The 16,036-nt window shown below is 33.1% G+C and overlaps 1 protein-coding gene across 1 annotated transcript in view; it reads right to left on the reverse strand.

The window, feature by feature from the left end:
- LOC149776292 (sterol regulatory element-binding protein cleavage-activating protein-like) overlaps positions 1-16,036 on the reverse strand; it is a 185,572-nt gene that overhangs the window by 113,903 nt on the left and 55,633 nt on the right. Inside the window, exons 9-12 of the mRNA XM_089942747.1 lie at positions 11,405-11,531; positions 7,566-7,678; positions 1,947-2,041; positions 1,259-1,357 (exon numbers count right to left, since the gene is read on the reverse strand). Coding sequence (XP_089798873.1) covers positions 1,259-1,357; positions 1,947-2,041; positions 7,566-7,678; positions 11,405-11,531 — 434 coding nt within the window. The remainder of the gene's footprint in view (positions 1-1,258; positions 1,358-1,946; positions 2,042-7,565; positions 7,679-11,404; positions 11,532-16,036) is intronic.

A 16,036-nucleotide genomic window follows, 5' to 3' on the forward strand; every position in this document is an offset into this window, starting at 1 on the left:
ATTATTCAAATGTTCTTCTCGTCTTATAAACAGACTTATTTCAATGTAACATAAATTAATAGTTCTTATTCTTAGGTGTGAAATGTAAGTTGAGTATTGTTTGCATGCACCTTGCAAAACCATTCAAAACCATTATTTAAATCTTGGTACATACAATGTTTTGTATTTAAAATAATTCTCTTTCCATTTACTCCATTTTCCCACCGCTAGAGAACATTCTCTTTACTTGTTATAATGCTGTTTATTTGAGTGTTCCCAACATAAAAATGTATCGTCAAGTGAACTGTCACCATTGTCAAGTTTAATAACTTTTACTTTTCCTTCTGGACTATTATTTCTCTGTTTAGGTGGAGACATGTTAAAGTTTTGCAACAATTTATTAGTATGGGGCTAACTGTCGAGTATTGCAATTTAATCATGCAGACGAAACTTTTGAAGAGTAAATAAAATTCCATGTTTATAAAGGACGTGATACATGTACTGTCATGTGATTTTAGGTCTTTGTCTGGCACTCTGTTTTGTTCAAGGTTAATTTCTCTGTCTGTGTGTGTGTGTTTATTAATACAAAATCTACATTTAGTCTAAGCTGCCCATTTTATGATCTTGACAATTATATCCAGTTGTAATCATACAAGATGGAAAGAAAAGAAAAAAAAACCATGTGTGAAGCCCAAAACATTGCTGACCCCATTTCCTCTAAACTGCAGCATTAAAAACCTTAGTGGTACATGTACTTTAGACAGCACTTCTTTGAGTAATGAAAACCTGAGATCTGGAAACAGACATTGGGATAGATAATCGGATTACTTACCTTAACGTATGAATCAAATATTGGTTCTGGACACATTAATAATAAAATGTGACCACTTGTGAGGGGTAAATTTTACATTCTTGTACTAATATACTCTCTGCTGGTCACATTAGAGGGGTGGCCTTTCTTGAGGAGCACTTTTAAATGCAAACTCGTTGGTGCTAAGGGATGCTGGCCGTAAAAAGTTTGTGGCGACCGGTTAGGGGGGCTATTCATGAGGGTTACCACTGTATTGCAAGTTTAACTGAATGTCATAAAAAAAAGACTATATATTTATCTTGTTCAGTATTTAGATTTTTTAAAAGGATGTTCCTTGAGAGAAATTGCAGTTATTGTTCATATCAAGTGATAAACACTGAAATTACTTATCCATTCATTTGTGACAGTCTTGGCAAAAATGGCAGAAAATTCTGTAAGTATGAAATATTTATTTTAAAGCGTCCCTACCTCCATTCTTCTGATATCCACAGACAGGACTGTCACAAAGAAAACCATCTGCAGGAAGAAGTCAGAAAGCAGACCAACAAGAGCAAAGAGGGCAAACTCCTGTTGAGAGAAAAAGATGACAAAAATAATGCATTAAAAGGGTACATCTAATATGTGGTTATTGTAAAATGATGAGGTAGAAGGTACAACATAATAATTTTCATGAATCCTACATACACCATCTTTGCCTAGGTTTTTTTCTGAATGTTTTTTCACAATGATGTCACTTTTTTATAACACATATATGTAATAAAAATGTACCTTGATCAGGGTATAAATACTATGACTCTGATATATGAAATAATGAGTAAAATAAAACTGAAAATTTCATTTAGTGTTTTATATCCAACAATCAAATCCTGTAGAAAATCTTACTAAAAAACAAATTACTTTTCCACAAATCTATATAATAATTACAACACACTGTCACTGCAACTTTACTTAATATTTACCTTCAATTACATCATTGCAAGTATCATTCATGTACGATTACATAACGTTGCGTTTGTGTGTCGCATTTGAAACTTAGGCTCTATATTTAAAACACAAACGATGCAAGAGAAGAATCAATTCATCATGTCCTGAGCTGCAGAGAGAAAGTAAAAGATACAGAAAAAAGGGATGTTAAAAAAGAGAATGAATGATTTACCTGGATTTCAGGAACAAATGTGAAGAATCCAAAAATGATTATTAGAAGTTCTGTCCCTAAATTCTTTGTGATTGACCAACCCTCTCTGCTTAACCCTGTAATAGAAAAGGCCATCAATACTGAGTGCTATAACTGCCACCCAGTGTACTCGCCTGTTGATAATAATCGAGGTAACAAGATGAGCCATCGGTACCAATTTACCGTACTTCATGTAAAACAAATGTTTATACCTCATATAAAACAAATGATTATACTTCATATAAAAAAAATGTTTCCATGTTCAGACAGAATATTATATCTGATGACATCATAAGCAAGCAAGACACAGAATAACGTGTACAGTTTGAGAGTCTTGTTATGTGGCTAACTGGTTACTGCACATGTGCACGTGACACAACACTGACCTGCCAAGAAGTTATTGCTCAGTCTGATTTGTAGGGCAGGAGAAGATGGTGCATTAATTTAAATTAATTACTTTTTAAAATTGAAAATGGGTAAAACATTGAAAGTGTGCACATATGCTAAGTGCCTGGATGAAAATAGGGCTCAATGCAATCTGTGTGAAATAGCATCTGCTAAAAGTGGTAACATGAGCACTGTACAAAACTATATTGTTGGTACTCATCACACAGATATGAACAATACTAGTAGCAAGAGCAACCGCACACTAAACATTGCATTGTTTTGTTTTTTTGTTTCGCAGTTTCTTCAACCATTTTTTAAAAATATTTTATTTACATCATGTTTTGAAACAGGTAATTATTAGATGCTCATCTTTCTCGCTGTTAACTTTGCATTGTCAGAATCACTCAATATTTTACAATACTGAACTCGCATGCAACTTCATATTGCACTCATTAAGGAACTACTTTCTACTGTAAACAAACATGGGATGCAGAGATGCAACTTTTGATTTGTAAACAAGTCATGTACACTTGCGTAGTAGGCACTTTATATTTTGGTTGATTAAATTTGTTTCTGAATGAAGGGAAGCATATGTTTTATGGACTGCCACATACCAGCTGATTTGGCACATTCCATGTTAACTTTTTTGATACAATGTTTCGGATTTAGGCTAGTTATACAGTAGGTGCCAGAAAGGGTTCATACAAATAACATGCAAGTGACAAGGCATAAACTGTCTTCTTTAGCTGGTAATAAGTATGGCAAAAAATATACTTACAGTTTTATATCCTGAATTTCCTCAAAATGTACTTTCTTAGTTCTGCAAATCCGAATTACATGAGCCATGTCATAGGTTCTCAATCTTGATTACACATTTCGAAATTGTATGGTAAGTCCAATTACATCCTCCTTACAGTACTCAAAATGGAATAAGCATTAAATTCCATAGCGTCTTTTTGATATTGCAATTGAAAGACTTCATATTTTTCCCATATTATGATTTCAAACATTCAATGACAGAAACAGAAACACATTTGCAGATGTCAACAAACTGCCCCCTCACTTCTTCAATCCGATGTATTTCATGTGGAATTATCACATACATCCAGTACATAATCACGAAATTTTGTAGAATCAACAAAAATACCAAAATCTATTCTTTCCAGATCAAATGGAAAAGCTGTTGCAATGCACATTCATTCACAATATGACTCCAAATTTCAATTTTAACTAGACACACCATTTTCTTTCAAAAGTTATGTCTAGCGCATGACTAAGTTATCTGGGCAGAGTTATGTGCGCAGTAATAATGTTGTTGTTTGTAATGATGAATCTGCATTTGTGTATTTAGTTTGGAACATGGTTACTTTGTTTCTTGTAGTGTAAATTTGTTATTATAATTAAGCATTAGGTAAAAAAAGAAAATGAGCATAAAATAAAAAGGTTAATGCATTTGTATGGGAAAATATGAACTCGTTTTATCGGATGTATATACTGTACTCCAAGGTCGTGCAGTGTTCCATCTGAAAAACTTGTTCATATTTTCCCATAAAAATGCAGTAACCTATAAATACTAAATGAGCACTTCTTTTATTTATGCTTCAACCACTGAAAAATATGCATGCTATTCATACCATCATGAACTTACAACAAAGCAGTTCATGTTTGTATATATTCAATACAATTTCCCTTTGATTGGGTACCTGGGTAACCAATTTTAGAATCAATGGTACCAGGTAAACATTACTAAAATTCTGACAGCCATACGTAGTGCATGATTGACTATCCCTCTTCGCTTAACTCTGTAATAGAAAAGGCCATCAATATCAAGTGTGAGTATTGAACACACAATTTAAAGCTATTCTGATGTCTAATATAAGTCCATTTCTCACTTTAGTCTTTTTGTACACAGTTGGAGTAAAGAATTCAGTGGAGGGAGTGAATCAGAAAACACTTTTACTTCATTAAAAAGGGGTGGTGGGGGTATGCATAACTGTATTCCTTTATTTAAAAAATTCTGTTCAGCACAATTAAAATTTGATGGATTGCTGAATCTTCTAAAAATGTTCCTACTCATGCCCCAAACCCACCACATTCCAGCCCCACTTAACTTCTGGAAAAGCCTTAATGTTCATTTGAATATTCACCCATATTTGTTCTGAGATTAAAGCAACTTCGCTATTTCTTTGCCTAAAATGTAGAGGAAATCTATAAACTGACCATTCCCAGGGGTCAGGCTAGACTTGAATTTTTAGGAAGAAGTGGCTTCTTTTGGGCAGGACAGGGACAAGTAAGAGCTCAAAAGAAGTAAGAGCTAAACATGATAAGTGGAAGTAAAGCAAGAAACAATATATATATATATATATATATATATATATATATATATATATATATATATATATATATATATATATATATATATAAATTATAAAATAAACAACACCAACACATAGAATGTGTGACCGGTTTCGCTTTAATGCTTCATCAGACTGAATTCAAAACCTATTTTTTTAAATAGAAATTACCCTATTGACATCATTAATACTGCTTTCCAAAAGGTATCCTCTCTTACACAGCTTGAATCTTTACAATATAAAATCAAAAATAGAAATGAAGATATCATTCCTTTTGTTATTGAATATAATCCAAGTTTGCCTAATATAGGTAAGATTATCAATAAATATTGGGATTTATTAAACTTATCATATAAAGCAAGTGTTAAATCGCTACACGAAAGCAAACCCAAACTTGCTTATAAAAGGACTAAAAATCTTAAAGATTTCCTAACTAATTCCAAATTAGAAAAACCATCATATAAAATAGGATCATCAACTAAATGTAATAGACCTAGATGTTCACGCTGTTCATTTATTAATGAAAATACTTCTTTCAATAGTAATAATACGAAAGAAACTTTTAATATGCGTTGTGACATTAATTGTGCAACATCAAATGTTATTTATTTGATAACGTGCAAAAAATGTGGCATCCAATATGTTGGACAAACCAGTCAACAAATATCTAAACGTATGAACCAACATAGATCAGATATAAAAAATTATATCGATCAATCATTTTCATCTCATGTTGCCGCACATTTTAACAAAAATTCCCATACATTGCAAGATTTCTCCTTCCAACCTATTGTTAAAGCTGATTCTGAAATGGAACGTCTACTAAAGGAAACCTATTGGATTCACTGTCTTAATACGGTATATCCAAATGGTCTAAATTCAAAACACTATATGACATTTAGTAATTTTTTATTATTATTTTTTTTTTTTTTTCTGAATTATGTCCCCTTTTACAATTAGATATGAATATTTCATATTATTTTACTTTGCAGAAAATCTTGATTGATAAAAGTATAATCTAATAACATAAAAATAAGTTTACTAATTCTTTAAAAATGAAATTAAATTTGTAATTAATTACTAATATAATATGATTAATTATTTATAAAATACTTGATAGTAACCGTAATGCACACCATATTTTTATTATATTTTTATTAAATAAATTGAGTTCTGATAACCACTGTAACAGCTATAAAGATTATACTAGTATATGTGTTGTTTACATTTATCTTTGTAATTTTTTTTTTTTTTTTTTTGTAATTTATTTTCTTTTCATCTAATAAGCGTGTATTATACATAATACTAATATTACTAAAACTGTTTATCTCTATTTGTTAATAAATTGTATATATATATATGATATGTGTGATCTCTTATTTGAATTATGCCCTCTATTTCCCAGTATTCATATCTGCATATAACACTGGATTCAAGCAACACTAAATTTTCAAGTAGAAAATTTCCTTAGTTATTTTGGCCATATCACTTTAAAAGAGAATAATACAAACTTCATTGTAACGAATTTTAACTGAGTAACCAGATTACAATATTGTAAAAATCCTTGATCAACTACCCTTAATCAAGATTTTTTTACTTTCTAAAGCATTTGAAACAATCGCTGTACCATGAACACGAGGGCAAATGCACGTGTGTCTTCAGATCATTCTGTTCGTCCTAATTTCTTTGTTGTGGATAAAACATTACCATAACTGTTCATATATAACACACTAAAATGCATAACAGACATGGCTCCATTATAGTCGGCATATGAACTAAACCCTTCTTTCCAACTGAATCTACACAGGCCTTAGAAGGAAGGTTTTGTAATATAACCACTCACTTTATATAGCTTCATTACAAAACTAAATTGATATGATTGCATATTTATGGTTTTATTATGTGTCTACATACTTGTAGCATTTGTAAGCATTGGTTAAATAGTATCTGCTTTGCTGCCTTTTTCGGTATGTTCACAAATATGAGTCAAGTCGTGAATTCCACAAGATAACATTGTCCCATATGTTTCTGACCAACATAATTGCATTTTAAAGCTAAATCTTCAATAACACAATACCTAGGCTTTGTTTTTCACGAATTGTATATTTTTCTGAATATATTTTCCCAATGGTTTACAAAAACAGACAATCTAATAAACTGGTACTTCCCAGACAGAGCGATTTACTTACAGTTACAAACTAATTTTATGACAAAATTGTATACAAGAGGCAGTTCAAACAACCAGATCACCACTTCTGTTCTTAAAGCACAAATTCCTATTTACATGCTATTGTTAAAGTTTTGAAACACAAGTGTATATATTTTTTCATCAAAGGATAACATGTAGAAATCAGGCAGTGCTAGCTTCTAACTTGCTCGGGAAAGTGTTAATAGTCAATCAGGTATCAAAACACATGCCTGTGAATGTGCAAGAGTTTCTTTGTCAGTGTAACTGATATCAACACTAGTTTCTTGATGGCTTGATGAATACATTTCACTACAACACAACACTAGAACTAACTTGCTATGGCAAGGGACCATCTAAAAAACTAGTCAGTCAATGTACTTCTAAAAAAATCTCAGGGCAAAGTTGTTTTTACTTTCCTAACAGAAGAAGGTAAAGGTTACATTTTTTAGTCACCCACTTTGCTTGGTAGTGTGACCCCTGCATTCCATTTAAAACATTGGAGGCAGTATTTGTCTCAGTTTGAAAAGATTATTGAGAATAAGAAATGCAACAGATGGAATTTTTTTTAGCTAAAGCATATAGATAATTCCACATATCTCTCTTTTCTAGTAATATCCTATCTTTTAAAAGGTTAATATTTAAACTTCAGAATAAGAATAAAATACAGCTTACCATGAGCTATTCTCTCTCTGACATCTAGATGAAGTGGGGTGGATACAACAGACTTTGTTAGAATCAAAATATTCTCAAGGCCAATCAAAACAACCAGGTATGGAAATATTTCCCTGAAGTAAATCAAAGAAAAATTATTTTAAATCATATAATTTGGAATTCCATTGTTCATAACAATATTTTTTTCAACTTTCTCTGTTTCTAAATACCTACTTGACATTTTCACAAGTTAAACTGAATCTGATTCAACAAATTCTCTGCAATTTTATGCTCTAGAAAAAAACTGATTGACAGCATTCAACAAAACACATAATTCTTTGTTAAAGCACAAGCAGATATGTAAGTAGCTAAGTAATTAAATTTACGTACTTGGACAAATGTTTACTGAATTTAACTTTTTTCAAATCATGATCTTGCAAAAATGTGGCATACAATATACTGGACAAACCAGTCAACAAATATCTAAATGTATGAACCAGCATAGATCATTAAAAAAATTATTTATTATTCATCAATCATTTTCATCTCATGTTGCTGCCCATTTTAACAACAGTTCCCACACTTTGCAAAATTTCTCTTTTCAACCTATTGTTATAGCTGATTCTGAGATGGAATGTCTGCTAAAGGACACCTACTGAATTCACCATCTTAATATGGTATATCTAAATGATCTAAATTCCAAAACTCTATACAACATTCATTAATCCCTTCTTTTTTCTTTAATTATGTCCCCTGTTTACAATTAGTTAAGAATATTTTTATATTACTGTATATAATCGTGTATAAACCTGTTTGCGTATAAGCCAACCCCCAAACTGAACAGGTATAAACACCTAAAAAAAGTGCATGACCCACATATTAGCCGACATACAACTCCAAGACATCTCAAGATGCACAAGGTAAATTCTAAATGCATTTATTTAGGCAAACTTAGATTTTAAAAAATTACATGTATACTTATCTCAAGGTTGGCATTAATGATTATTAAAAAGAAATGGTAAAAACTTGTTTGAAAAGTAATTAATTTAATTATCTGTTTTCTTATTCTTTCTGCCTAATTTAGATTTGTGTATAATTTGATCAAACGATGACACAAATTTAGCATTCACGAGTTGCTGTAACACTACCTATCTCTTTTGACTCAATTATTGTTTGTTTATGCATTATTGCATTGGACATTTGATATCAGTGCACTGGTAATTATGTTTTTACTTTGCTTTGAAATTGTAAATAGCTAACTCAATAAAACGTAATCCCAGTATGACAACACAACGAATAAACAATACGGTTTGATGCTAATACCATAAAAGCTGAGTTGTAGTTTGCTTTGATGTACGCGACCTTACACCATACCTGTCAACTTTCATGCCGGGAGGAAAAAGAACTCCAGATTGTTTGGGTCGCTTCACACCTATCTTCCGATTTCATTATATCTTCCGATTTTTGCAGAGAACTCCTGATTATTACATTATGTCTTCAATTTTCATTTCTTCTAAACAAGAAAAATCCTATATGTTCTGTTCTATCACCTGCTTATTATTGTTGTGACAAAATAATTACTTTACTATAAAGAATTTGCTTCTTTACTAAATAGAATGTTAAGTTTAAACATTATTCATGTAAATTAATGATTTCTTTTACCTCTATAATAATAAAAAAAATAAAAAAAGAAACCAGAACAAAAAAGTAAATCACAACAATAAAATTGTCCACAATTAATTTCAATCCCAAGATTGATCACTTCGAATGCTGTAACTCTATCTGCTATAGCGCCATTCCCACAAAAGAAACTTACATAAGTGAACACCTGGCACTTTTATACCATATATACCAATGATAATTACCATCATTAAATTAAAAGAAGGAATGAAAATACATACCATGTCCTCAAAAAACTAATTCAGAATACATGTTTTATAATAAACAATACTAAATGCTTTATGAGTTGACAATAAGGGAATAAGATCGGATATACAAAGAGGGGAAAATAGTTGCCATGTGTACGGTACCACAAGGCTTGCTATTTTGGTATTTTGGTACCTTTAGTTCAACAAAATTGGGAATCCTTTATTTGCCAATCAATTGTTGGTGCTTGCATAACACACAAAAGTGTAGAATGTGGTTTCTTTGAATTATGGCGGAGGGCCAATCATTTTCACAAAATAGCTGCATGGATAAAGATCAACTTTTAATTAGTCGCGCTGGCTTTCTTGCTTGTTTATTTAAGACTAATCTTTAGCTATTGTGCAGTTTGACCACAGCTGACCAGAATGTTAAAAAAGGGCACATCTTGGGGAAAAATAGAGCATGTCACTGGGAGAAATGTAGAGTCTTTTTTGTGAATTTCATGCATACTGGACCAGGAAGATCAATCAATATTTAGTGAAAATAAGGCCTTAAAAATGCCATGAAAAACCTCCCGATTTTAGGTCCCAATCTCACTGTTTTTTTATTACAGTCTCCCTACTTGGCTTTTGAAAAGTTCATAGGTATGCCTTTGACCCCATTTTACAAAACTACATTAATCGTGCTAATATTAAGGAATAAAAGGCAATTACACATCAATGTACTTGTATAGTTACCGTTCAAAATTCCTTCTTATCACAAGCCAGTTTCAGGGTTTTAATGAATAAATGGCCTGTACTTCTGTTGCAAAACAAAAGAAATTTGCCGAATATCAACACTGCAGATGCCAAAACATCAAGCTTTCCACTGTGTGCAAAGTTATGTTGTTTGTTTAGCTAAAACACAAAACTAAAATTGATTGATGTTGATCTTAGTTGAACTATATGAGAATTTTAGCCTTTATTATTACCACTCTTCGTGAACATGTAAACTATGATGGTTATGTGCCTTGCACAATTAAATGTGCATAAATTTTTCAAAATATTACCTCAATTTGTAGGATTGCTTATATCACTGAAATTGAGTAACTCGTTAGCACATGATTTCAACTTAAATGAAACAGCTATTAAGGACTTGCTAAAATGTTATCTGGAAGAATGCAATTTGGTCGAAACAATGAATAAAGCAAAATCTGCATCTAATATGTTTGGAAATAAGTAAGGATTTAAGTGACGCTATGAACGCTTTGCACTGTGTTAAGAACTGTACATTATAGTTCAGCATGGTCTCCCTGGTAAACTCAACTGGCCCACGAATTATGAAGTCTGTATTTACCTTTATTTAACTTCATGTTAGAGAAATCAGAAAATATGCACATGCAAAATAATAACAAAACCAATCATAGTACTGTGTAACAGTTTAATAATTGTCAGGTCACTGAAGGTTACTCTTTCTTACATGCCTATGTCTTAGGACATGACAAAAATTATTGTTTCATGTCCCAAGATTTACAGTTATTACAATAGTCAACAAAAAACCTAAAAACTGTCAAGTTTAGACATTGGTCCATGGATAAGCCGACCCCCCCCCCCTTTTTCCAGGCCTTTATTTTTTCCTAAATTATTGGGCTTATATGCGAGCATATATTGTATTCTAATTTACAGAATATCTTACATAGTGAAAGTATAAACTAATAAAAAAATAAGATTACTAACTCTTCATAAATGATGGGGCATTTTAAAATTAATTTTCAATACATTATGTTTAATTATTTATAAAATACTTATTTATTTTATGATTATAAGTATTATGCAGACCATAATTTATTATTATATAATTTGAGTTCTGATGAAACACTGAACATTCGTCAATAATATATCAAGGTAAAATATATTATTTTTGTAGAAATGTGAATTATACATAATAAAAATATTAATATATATTCTGCCTGCATACTTTATTCTTCCATAATTCTTCTGAAATCTAAAACCTACCCCCAGATGAGAGTTGGCACCAGTCCAAAAAGTGAGCATATGCTGACCGATATCAGAAGGGAGGCAACTATAGTAACAACAGCACTTAATGCTAAGCCCCACTTAGATTTCACCATCTCTATTTTCCCTGAAATTATAAAGGCAAATATGTTTAATCTATTTATCAGGAATTTTATCAGTAATCTGCCAATGTCCAGTCAGTAACCTGTCTTATGTTTGTCATACTAACAACTGTAGCTTTTCCACAATGTATGATCTTCTAATCGATGGACAACAAGTATAAATACACACACACGCGCACACACACACACACACACATGGGGGTACTCACCAGTTATTATGTACATTTGAAAGAGTGATGTATGTAAGGTGAAGTTGTTTGCATTTAAAACATACACAGTTCAGAGAATGTTAGACTACCTCTATGCTACTTTAATATAATGTGGATGATATTTCTTTGGATAATGTACTTTTAGAAACTGAACATGACCTAAGCACATTGCTAACTAAAATGACTGCTCCCTTGTGCTCAAAAAATCAGCCTGAATAAGTCTAAAGTACACTATCCGTAGCAGCTATTAAAAAAGGGAAAATGAATTTTGCCAGACTAGACAATACCAGCTTCTGAAAGTGCAATGAATGAATTACCAAATATATAAAATGTAAAAAAAGTTATCAGCCCTTTTTTATACAATTAACCTCTGAAGTTCAGGAAGTGAAAATGACCAAGTGGAGCTAGCACTTTCTTGAAAGGTGTACATCTGTAGTAAGGCCAAGCTGTATACTCTATAACCCATATTACACCCATCAATCATACACCAAAATAAAGGGAATTAAAGGGTTTTTGAACCATACCTAAGATATAATAATAATAATAATAATAATAATGAGGACTTTGTATAGCGCCTAATCTTTGGAAGCTCTAAGCGCTTTACAACATTAGACAACACCTATAAGATAAAAAACATATAATAATATTATTACAAAAACAAACACCATGAAATTAGAAAAACATTAAAAAATAAAAAACATGCTGAGAATATTTCAGGCAGGAAACATTATTAGGTCTTTAAGTTTGTTCTTGCAGTCAAAATAAGTGAGTTTTGAGAGCACTCTTGAATGTGATCACTGTGTCTTTGTGTCTAAGTTCAGTGAGCAATTCATTCCATGTTGCTGGGCCCTGGTATGCAAAAGAACACTGTCCACATGACTTTGTTTTCATAGTGGGAATAATGAGTATACAATTGTAGGAAGAGGAGTGTAAGTATCTTGCTGGTGTGTACACATGGGTGAGGTCAGATAGGTATGTTGGACTAGAGTCCGACAGTGAAACATAGCACAAAGAACAAATTTTGTATTTGATTCTGGATCGAATGGATAGCCAGTGTAGCATACAGAGCAGCGGGGAGGTGTGCTCTGATCGTGGTACTCTAAGTATGATCCAAGCAGCTGTGTTTTGAACTTTTTGAAGTTTCTGGAGTAGATATTGAGATGAACCAGACAGAATTGAGTTACATTAGTCCAGTCTTGAAAGTACTAATGAACACACAAGTGTTTTAGTAGCATCAACTGAAAGATATCTGCGAATTGAGCTGATGCGTCTCAGCTCAAGATATGCAGCCTTGCATATGTTCATGACATGTTGGTGCAATGTGAGAGTACAGTCCAGAGTAACACCTAGGTTTCATACTGACTGCATGAATTTAATGTTGGTGGTGTTGATATTTATTGTTTGAGGTAAAGGATGTGAATGAGAAAGTCTTTGTGTTGTGATCAGAATGGCCTCAGTTTTATCATCATTCATCTGCAGCTTGTTACATGTCATCCATGATTTCACATCAGAAATGCACCTCTCTACACCTTGGATGGTAGCATCAACTTCAGTTGGGTGGCTAGATTTGTATATTTGGGTGTCATCAGCGTACAATTGGTGAGACACTGGATGATGGTCTATGACACTTGAGAGCGGCTGAGTGTACAGAATGAAGAGGACAGGTCCAAGAACAGACCCCTGCTGAACACCACAACATATATCAACTGGGCTGGAGTATATTCCATTTGCAGACACCATTTGTGTCTTGTTGACCAAGTAGGACTTGAACCACAGTAAGGCTGTATCATGAATGCCAAATACATGCTGGAAGTAATATATCATGGTCTATCGTGTCAAATGCTGCAGACAAATCAAGGAGGGTGAGGGCTGTAATCATTCCGCTATCCAACGCAGAAAGAATGTCATGAACTACTTTTAGAAGAGTAGTTTCAGTACTATGGCAAGGGCGATATGCAGATTGTACACTGCTAAAAAGACTGTTTGAATTTAGATGAAATACAAGCTGGGATAGAACAACCTTTTCTAAGCTTTTTTATATGAATGGGAGATTAGAAACTGGGCGGTAGTTCTTTAAATCGTTATGGTCTAGTGTTGGTTTCTTCAGCAGAGGCTTTACAATGGCAGTTTTGAAAAACGATGGGAATTCCCCAGATGAGAGAGAGGTATTAATAACATCAGTTAGTGAACAAGGTCTTTTCTAAATAGCCAGTATATCCAGTGAGTAAAGCCAGGGAAATTCTTTTTCTTTACAATTCTAAACTTATGCAAAATACGAAACTGTAGAGAGACACTTATGATATAGTTTATAAAACTGATACAGCATCACAATTCTTCATGTATATATGTTATTCAGAGTGACCATAAATTTGATTTTGCTTGTCAAGAGTTTATCACAGCATCACTTGTACAGGTCTCACCTCTGATTATCGAACAGATGCTTGAATTTAGGACCACAGAACATTCTCAAGCATTTCAGAGATAGAATTCTAAAGCATAATGAATGAATAGAATTCAGGCCTGCTGCATCTTTGACAAAAAGACTTAGCTTATAAAAAGACAATAAGCTTGAGCCTGTGTTTAGGGGACTTTTTCTGTAAGAATAAAGGTGAAACTGTAGCAGTAAACAGCTCTGGAAAGGTGGACATATATTTCAGCAATCCAAAAGAGGTTCTATCTTAGGCTCAAGTAAATTAAAACTGTGTGCTACAAGTTATTTATGTCAAGGCCAGAGCTGAAATATACACTAAATGGGAGTACTGTGAACACCACATTATATGCCTGCCCCATGTCTAATAGTCTTCTATGTTGCAGATGCTGTTGTGGACTTATGCCTGCCCCATGTCTAATAGTTTTGTATATTGCAGTTCTTGTTGTGGACTTATGCCTGCCCCATGTCTAAACAGTCTTGTACGTTACTGTTGTTGTTGTGGACTTATGCCTGCCCCATGACTAAGTCTTGTATGTTGCTGTTGTTGTTGTGGACTTATGCCTGCCCGATGTCTAATAGTTTTGTATATTGCTGTTCTTGTTGTGGACTTATACCTGCCCCATGTCTAAACAGTCTTGTATGTTGCTGTTGTTGTTGTGGACTTATGCCTGCCCCATGTCTAAACAGTCTTGTATGTTGCTGTTGTTGTTGTGGACTTATGCCTGCCCCATGTCTAAACAGTCTTGTATGTTGCTGTTGTTGTTGTGGACTTATGCCTTCCCCATGTCAAACAGTCTTGTATGTTGCTGTTGTTGTTGTGGACTTATGCCTTCCCCATGTCTAACAGTCTTGTATGCTGCTGTGGTCTATAACTAAAGTTCTCATGCAATAAGAGTATGATGAATGGCACATTATTATATGTTTGCATCATGTTTAAAAGTCCTCTATACAGACTCTGGAATTTCTTTCCAGAAACCATTTTTTTTCTTTGAGTCACTGTGACCTTGACCATTTTTGATCCCACCATCTACAGGTGTCCTTAAAGCCCAAGTGCAAGCCATCCTCAAAGTTTGGTCCAGATCTATCATGTAAAACTAATGCTGTTGTGTGGAAAACAATTTCTTCTTTCAGTCAGTGATCTTGACTTTTCAGATTTTGACCACCCAATTTGACCAAATTAACGGGCTTCAAGGGCAAACCCTCAACAAGGTTTGGTAACAGTAATGATGGAGAACTCAAAATACTGTGGGAAAGCCATTTTTCTTCTTTCAGTCAATGGCCTTGATCATTAAACTTTTGACCTCAAAATAAAAAAGGATTCTTCCCTACCCTAAGTGCAAGCTATTTACAAAGTTTGGTGACTGTAGATGGTAGATAATTAAAATTATAGTGCAGAAACCATTTTGTTTCTTTCTGCGAGAGACTTTGACCATCCTACTCTGAAATCAAAAGGATTCTTCCTTACCAAGTACAAGCAATCCACAAAATGTGGTAACTGTAGATGGTGGACAATGCAAGTTATCATGTGGAAATGAAATTTATAACTGACAGTTAAATGGATTGACAACAAAACATAATATGTTCCACCTTATAGAGCTTCAATCAATATGCTTCTTTCTTAGCCATTGTGTAAGTTATTCACCAACTTGAGTGAATGTACATAGTTATATGCTGAAAATATCTGTCTTTTAATCACAGAGACTTTGACCTGTGACCTCAAAATTAATATGTTTCTTCCTTATCCCAAGTGCTATCCATCCATAATGTCTGGCCTTGGTCTGTGATGCACAACTAATGTTATTGTACAGAAACCATTTTCCTTTGTTTAGTGACCTTGCCATTTGACCACAAAACTGACGGTCTTTTCCTA

The sequence above is a fragment of the Sinohyriopsis cumingii genome, chromosome 18 (genome assembly GCF_028554795.1).
Source record: "Sinohyriopsis cumingii isolate HCF-2022 chromosome 18, ASM2855479v2, whole genome shotgun sequence".
Lineage (NCBI taxonomy): Eukaryota > Metazoa > Mollusca > Bivalvia > Unionida > Unionidae > Sinohyriopsis > Sinohyriopsis cumingii.